This window comes from Zea mays, chromosome 1 (genome assembly GCF_902167145.1).
Source record: "Zea mays cultivar B73 chromosome 1, Zm-B73-REFERENCE-NAM-5.0, whole genome shotgun sequence".
NCBI lineage: Eukaryota > Viridiplantae > Streptophyta > Magnoliopsida > Poales > Poaceae > Zea > Zea mays.
Genome location: NC_050096.1, coordinates 41,857,181 through 41,864,676, shown reverse-complemented (window position 1 = coordinate 41,864,676; position 7,496 = coordinate 41,857,181). Strand labels below are relative to the sequence as shown.

The 7,496-nt window shown below is 46.0% G+C and overlaps 1 protein-coding gene across 5 annotated transcripts; it reads left to right on the top strand.

Annotated features, from left to right (window-relative positions):
- Positions 1-4,917: 4,917 nt before the first annotated feature.
- Positions 4,918-7,248, top strand: LOC100272342 (uncharacterized). Of its 5 annotated transcripts, none has more exons than XM_008668111.4 (9): positions 4,920-5,339; positions 5,443-5,497; positions 5,639-5,754; positions 5,844-5,932; positions 6,029-6,196; positions 6,330-6,407; positions 6,475-6,633; positions 6,711-6,729; positions 6,809-7,248. In XM_008668111.4, exons 1-9 carry the CDS (start codon positions 5,294-5,296, stop codon positions 6,970-6,972), a joined length of 894 nt encoding a protein of 297 aa, XP_008666333.1. In that variant the 5' UTR covers positions 4,920-5,293; the 3' UTR covers positions 6,973-7,248. The 5 variants fall into 5 exon arrangements, with proteins under 5 accessions (XP_020402928.1, XP_020402927.1, XP_008666333.1 ...); XM_020547342.3 differs by having other exon boundaries at positions 4,923-5,339; positions 6,475-6,540; positions 6,682-6,729; NM_001146825.1 differs by having other exon boundaries at positions 4,924-5,339; positions 6,475-6,540; positions 6,809-7,193.
- Positions 7,249-7,496: the final 248 nt, after the last annotated feature.

The window sequence follows — 7,496 nt, the reverse complement described above, 5'->3', positions numbered from 1 at the left end:
TTGGATTCTTACTAATAGAATAGGCTATTTTTTTTAGAATGTGACATTCCACCACTTTCCAAAGTTATCATATAAGACTATCTCAAATTCATGGGGTGAGAGATGGGAATTGATTTTATAGATTTACATATTATTTTTCCGATGTACAACTTATAGCACATTCTTCTACTTGCTTCGCTATAACATAAATGTAGTATATAACTATCTCTCTCATATGATTTTGGGATAATATACAAATATATTACATATATAAATATATAAACTCAATTAGTTTTGTCTAAATTATAATTATGAAAATGGAATTCAATTTCAATGAAACAAACGGGGCCTAAAGGTAATTAGAACATTGTTTTCACCTACCTTGAACACATTCCATTGAGGGCTGATTTCGTGACAAGGGGATCACGGTAGGATTGGAGGGGATTGAGGGGGAAATGAACTAATTTCTCCCTCAATCCCCTCTAATCCTCCCGTGATCTCTATTCACTAAATCAGCCCTGAATGTGCAATATATCTCAATTCTCAACAGCTATTGCTGCTACTATTCAGCCTTTGAATTATCCAACTGCATGTAACTGCACTTGTGGTTTCCTTAGAAAGCACTAGAGGATAGTGTAATCGGATAAATCTATGGTTTGTGTATGGCGAAACCATTGATTGGTTGCATTCGATAACCGCTATTTTGTTCTTCGAAGATTATGGTTAGTTTAATTGAGTTGTCATTGTTGATGGATCATTAAGCCCCTAGGACTTTGAGGCTCATGACTTAGGAGGCAAGGTAACAACATCGTTCTGTTGTTAGTCTGGATCATCCAGACTTGTGTAAATGATGTGGGAAGATTGGTAACCAAGCCCTATTCTTGTAGCTCCATAAATTTTTCTGTTACACTTCTGAAAATTTGTTGCCAGAAAGATCACATGATACTGCTGATTATTTAACTTTAGAGCTGTTTTTCACCAGGGATGTTAAAGGGTTATTTGTAACTACATAGTATATATTTTTTATTGGTTTTTATACAATTAGCAATGGACTAAATTTGTTCTTACTATTTACTGCTGCTAATGTTCAAAATCTTTTATAGTAGCATCTTACTCTTACATGTTAGCATATAACATGATATGTTGTAGATGGTTATGTGGGCTGAGTAGCACTCAGGCCAGGCCCTTATTTCGACTTTAGAACGAATTTCAGGCTGAGGTAAAAAAAAAAAACCTCTCGTTTGTCCCATGCCAAAGCACAGATCTAAGACCCAACCCATGTTGCGGTCGGCCGGTCGTTGTCTCATGGGATACGGTGCCGCTGGGGCAAGGGTTCAGGGGATTTTCTCGACCTATATGAGAAGATCTTCTTAATATAATGCCGCATTGGTGGTCTTACGTCTTGCAGGTTTTTTTTATAACTCCGGAAAGGACTCTACCAGGCTATAATTTTCAACCACCTCTTTTATGAAACATTCATAAATCCATGTTGATTACTAGGGTTCTGGCATTTCTGATAATTATGATTATTGGTCATATAGCCTGTTTAGACTACCTTTGACTAAGACATTTGAACTGCTCAATATTTGAACATTCAGTTTTGTTCACATAATAAAAGTCACGGACAGGGATTCCCTTTTGTAAAGTCAAAGGTTTTCTTGGCTATTGTGATATCACATTAAACCAAGATAGCTACAGATCATATATTATCTTTATCCTTCTTTCTAGACTGTGTTTGATATCTTATTTCTTCCGGGATTTGTGTTTGCTTATTGTACCGTTTAACTTGTGGTTTCTCGCCTCTCTCTTTCATATTGGCTTAGATCTGCCTTTTCTTCTCTTGAACATGCAGGAGAGCTGGGCTTGTGTATCATTATTATAAAAAGAAAAAAAATGGGATTAGAGCCCCATATAAATCACACGGACGCACGAAACATCTACAAAAAATAAAACTCATAAACCTAATAACCTCAGATATCAACTGGCGCAAGGGCAAGGAGACAAGAGCATCTCACTGTATCTTCTATTTCTTCTCCCAGATAACTAGCCATAGGCAAAAAAGAAGGGAAATGAAAGACCTTTGCTTCAGCAGATTGCTCAAATCTTATCCTGATTTAGGAGAGGTAGAGCTGTCCCCTTTCTGTAGGAGAGATGGTGGTGGATTTAGAGATCTCCTAAAGAATATGGGGATAGAAGACGTGATGGGAGATTTGTTGAAGCTGCTGCATTTCCTATTTAGCGCTTGTTCGGTTAGGAGTAGATTGAGAGGGGTTGGAGGGGATTAATCCCTTCCTAGTCATAGAAAGGGATTCAATCTCCCGCAATCCTCTCCGGTTTGGGTGAAACGGAACATGCCCTTAAGGGATAGGGGAGAGTATAAGAGATTAGAATATAAGAGATCTGATGGAGTCTAGCTTTACATCTGTTGATTTGTGGTTGCTTTTTGAAAGAGGTTGGGTTCTTGAAGTAGATGCAACCTGTACAATTTGGATAGAAGCATACAAACAACTGCCGCCCATGGTGACCTTGGTATTAGTATTATGTGTTTTAGTTGTGTAACTGGGCACTTTGAACTGATTTTTTCGACTTTTGATGTGAGGTTAATTGAACTAGTTTGCATGATTAGCATTGCCATTGACCAAGGTTGCCTTCTAATCTGCATCTCTTTAAGATGTCATATACCTGCTAGCGTTTGTTTTTTTTTCCTGTCACCTTGTAAACAGGTGAGTTATGAGATGTACAGATTTTAGATGTTAGTCTGCTTCCATGTAAAGCCGATATAAGTGTGTCATTGACCAGCGAAAGGCAAGATGAAGTCCCTGTCATTTTCTTGAGGGGGGGACCTGTTGCATCGAAGCGTGACCAAGTGTGCTCCTGTTGAATTGAGTATGGATTTACCTGACACATTGATGATTCTGGATTCTTGTAGTGGACCAGTAGCATCCAAATGTAAGCTTTCCGGGCGAAAGATCCATGATTCGGATCATGTCATGGGCTTCATTTGCCGTTTTCTGCTCACACCTTACCTGCATAAACTAGAGTTAGCCACTAGTTTAAGCCTGAACGGGTTGATAGAATAGTGTCGTCACGGTCAATGTGGGTCATGCATCTCCTATCCGATCACTCGCAGGCAGCAAGCGCGGCATCATTGCCGGTTTGAAGAGAGAAACTATTGGTGCTGCCACAGCACCGGGTCAGAGTTGTCCTTGCATTCTTAATCTCGTGCTGCTGCCCTTGGCTGCTACTGCCATGACTTTGCGAGATGAAACAGTCGCTTCCTGGTGTGCAGAAGGCTGCTGCAGCTGCGAGGAGCGACAGGTTCTGAACTTCTGACTGACTTGTGAGACTCGTCGGCGGCAGGTGTGAATAGTAGTAGTATTACAGATGGCAGAGAGCTAGGGACGGCAGGCGCGGCCGTGACCAAGGTTTGCTGTGTTGAGGTCCTTACCTAGTTTTAAGAAGTTTTTATCTTTTCCATAGGAGAAGTCCGCTTCTTGGTTAATCTAGTTTTTATAAATTGATATGTTTGGTCTATAAAACAGTTTTTTAAATACTGGATACACGTAAACAGGGGGTTTCATATATGGAACAGATATCCTTTGACAGTCTTTTGGTAGTGTATTTTTAGCAGCGTATTCGGTTCCTGTATTCAAATGGCAGGCACCTTTTTACCTTTCCTCTGGTCATTTTGCAAGCTGCCCCCCTGTTTTCGTGAGCTTATATTAATTATATGCAGATATCAATATATGTCGTGAAGAATCTTGCGGCTCCGACTTGAGAGCAGCCTGATGTCTTCGGTCTTCCTACACGCCATTTTTATACTGGAAACTCTGGATCGGAAATCTGGACGAGGAAGTGCATCTGATCTGACCTTGCCTTTCTGAATTCGGAGGGTAGGAAGTTCCTCGTCTGACAATCTTCTCGGTTTTTGGATAATACGCGGCGGTTCGAGTCCCAACAGAATCTGCATAAAGTACTTACTCATTTTGTAGAAAGTAACACGCATTCCTGGGCGATCTTTAGACATCAAATACGGTTCTTCCTTGGCCGTAAAGGCAAGCCAAATTTACCAAGCTTGACTCTGGATAAAGCAAGCGACAAAGCTAAAGTGATCTATACTATGCTCTGGCCGTATCAGTATGCATGGGAGAACTCTGCCACGCGCCCACGCCAGCTCTCCTCTAACCCTCTCCAATCTGTTAGTGATCCAAGTAGACAGCTCTACTATTTTTTTCCCTATATATAGTTGGTGACGTTTGAGGAAAACAAAAATTTCCTCCCATAGATTTTAGATCTGTGACGTTTGAGGAAACAAAGCGCGGCCGGACGGAGGTGGATCGAGCAGGAGCAGCGCTGATGCGACGCGTCCCGATAAACAATTGGCCGGCCTCCTAACCTGGCTGGCTGCTCGATCCGATCTCTGGCGAGAGGACGGCAAAAAAAAAAAAACTCTTTTTGTCCGAGCTCCAACACTGGTCAACCGGGTTCAAACCCTACGCCGTGACACTCGTCAGCACGGGAGAGCAAGCGACAGAGCGAGACAAGAGCCTATGCCACAATCTAATCTGCCACTCCAATCTTTTACAACGAGGTGCCCGGCAGTCGGCTGTCGAATAGGATACCAGGAGTACGTTTGAGAGTTGGAGTGGCAGCAGCGAATCACATTCGTGGTTAGTTAGCACGCGGGATTAGTGATGGCTGATGATGAGTAAGTACGTTCATCATCGTGTAAGAAGTCAAAGGGGTTTGCTGAGTTGGACAGGGAGAGGAAAACAAAAGCCTGAAACGGCAGGATCATCAGCGCTAGCTAGAGTTTCTGTTTTATTTATTTATTAGAGCATGGGTATTTATGGTTATTGGGGGGGCTACTGTACTAATGAATCCCCCTGCCTTCTCTTTCTCTTTCTCTATCTACCGAGCCGGCAAAGGACTCCACTGGGTTCGGGCTCCTCCTTTTCCGTTGCCCCGGCGTGCTCCTCTTCTCTTCTCTTCTCTGCCTGCCCATCCGCACATCCATCCACTAATATTGGCAGAGCGGCGTCCGAGTGGAAACGGCAGCAGACGAAAAGCCCAAGCAGACCACGCATTGATCGCAGCTCATCATCAACCATCAATCATCATCATCACGGCGGCGCGCACGTCGTCGTACTGCTCTGCTAGCCAGCCCTTTGTATTTAAGCCGACGCTCTGCTGGGCTCGCTTCTCCCTTCCTCTCCGCTCGTCTCCGCTAGCTAGCTGCACCATCGTGCATGCGTTCCCGGCCGCCGCGCCGCCCGCCTGCAGGACCCGCGCTGCCGATCGACGTCGGTGCACAATGTGGAACTGCTCGTCGCTCCTGCTGCAGTACGGCGACGACTACGGTACGTTCTCCTAATACCGTCCCACGATCCTCAGCTCCTCGTCGCGTTTCCGTCTGGAATACATATTCATCGATCGATCGTGGCTTCTCTTCGGTGCGCGCAGCAGCCAGGTGCGAGAGCTCTAGTTCACCGGCAGGAGCTGTGGGCCTGGACAGGATGTGAGTTCTATACTTGTACCTCCCTTCCATGTCGTCGCTGCAGTGCACTGGTTTCGTTCGGGAGTTTTGGGTGTTCTTCCTGGACATTCTCGTCGTGTGTCACTCCCAAGTAACTGGAATTTGTTTCTGCGCTGTGAGCAGACTAGCGGCGGAGTATGGCCGGTTCGATTCTCTGGACCTGTCGCCGCCGCCGCCGCTTCACGGTCTTCAGGCGCAGACGCTTTTTGCTATTCACGGTTCTTCAGAGAACTGCCTAGGTACTTTCCTCTCTGTATCTTTTGTTTGTGCGTGTTGATGTGTTCGTTCAACGACGTCGTCTCACACTGACTGTGCATGAGTGAGCCAGGAATAGGCGCGAATCCAATCTACAGCACCGAGGCCCGGCCCGCGTTCTCGCAGCTCAGCTTCACCCAGCCAGCTGCTGATACCGCTGCCGTAATCTTCTCGAAACCTTCTATAGCTAGTATAATGCATGCTGATGGTTCTATTCTATATATTGAAACTTATGCATGCCTGTTTCTGTCATGTCAGCACTACTCGATGAAATGGACGGCAGCGGGGGAGACGGCGACCGGTGGCGGGGGAAGCCGTCTCAGGGGATCGAAGAGGCTCAAGACAAAGACGCCAGCCACAGCACAAGGTCCACAGCACCACGGCCAGCGGTGCAGTCCGAAACCAACAACAAGTCAGTCTATCAAGGTAACCAAGGCGGTTTGTGTTTATTTGTTGATACTTGATACCTGCCTGCCTGCCTAGTCATGGACATCAACATCACCTGGACGTTCTGGATTCTGAATGTTTTTTCTTTCTTTTTTGTTATTGCTTTGTGCAGGCACCACCATGTAAGAGGAGCCAGAAGCTGGGGGACAAGATCACGGCGCTTCAGCAGCTAGTCTCCCCTTATGGCAAGGTAAGCTCTTGGACTTGCCGCTCATGTCCTGTACCCCTACTTGTGACCTGGCATGTGGCGTGTGCAGACGGATACGGCATCAGTGCTCCACGAGGCAGCCACCTGCATCAAGCACCTCCACGAGCAGATCCAGGTGAGCAGATGGCGCATCGTCCTCTTACTTACTCAGAATGGTCATGCGACGGACGCTCGGGCACGAGGAGCAACAGATTTGCAGCAAGTCACGGTTTCTCTCCGTCCTCCTCGTTTCGCTATCCATTTTTCCTCTCTGCAGATTCTGACGGCCTCCTACCCTGAACTCAGTTCTCCAGCGTCACAGCAGGTACCCGCCCGACTACGGGACCATATAAGTGGCTTCACACGAAAGATTGTGCGCTGAATCTGGAAGCTTTGGTTGGCAGGACACGGGCGACGAAGAGGGCGGCGCGACGGGTCTGCGCCGGCGAGGCCTGTGCGTGGCGTCGCTGTCCCCGGCCGTCGTGCAGCTCGTGTCGGCCGAGGCCGCGCTCGGCAACCGCGACACGGAAGACCACTGGCGCTGGCTCGGCACTCTGTAAGTCTGTAGCCGGGGCGGAGAACGATGCTGTGCTGCCATGCTTCAGTTCGTAGACGGTAGGAGCACGAGACATGGCCGCAGGGGTTGGTGTCATCAGGCCTTCAGATACAGCGTTAGACCTCAATTTCACTGGGGAAAAAATAAATATTACTCACCTGCTTCGAGAGGTTATTAGTTAGTACAATGGATATATTATATACTACATTAATACGTCACCTTCTGTTTTATCCTGATCCTGATGGTTGCCTCTATAGTCTGTACTGCAAGTTTACTCCATGATGTGCTTAACTATGGACTATATATGGTGGGTGATGTTTATGCGTATCTCCCGTCGTCTGTGGCTAGAGGCTGAAATATTAGTATCCCGTTAATCGGATGATCAGCTTGAAGAAAAAACAACGCACCCAATGATCGCAGAGGCAGTATAGGTATAGCGTTGCCATGCAAAACCAAATGCTGAAAATAAATGTTAGGATACAAGCCTTTCTGGGCGTCCCCTAATGAAACAAATGCTAAATTACTTGAATACATGC

Bases quoted from the DNA above. Each gene is read 5' to 3' on its own strand.
- LOC100272342 (XM_020547338.3), top strand. From the start codon at position 5,294: ATGTGGAACTGCTCGTCGCTCCTGCTGCAGTACGGCGACGACTACG. The intron at 5,340-5,442 runs GTACGTTCTCCT...CGGTGCGCGCAG, and splicing joins GCAGTACGGCGACGACTACG to CAGCCAGGTGCGAGAGCTCT. The intron at 5,755-5,843 runs GTACTTTCCTCT...TGAGTGAGCCAG, and splicing joins TTCTTCAGAGAACTGCCTAG to GAATAGGCGCGAATCCAATC.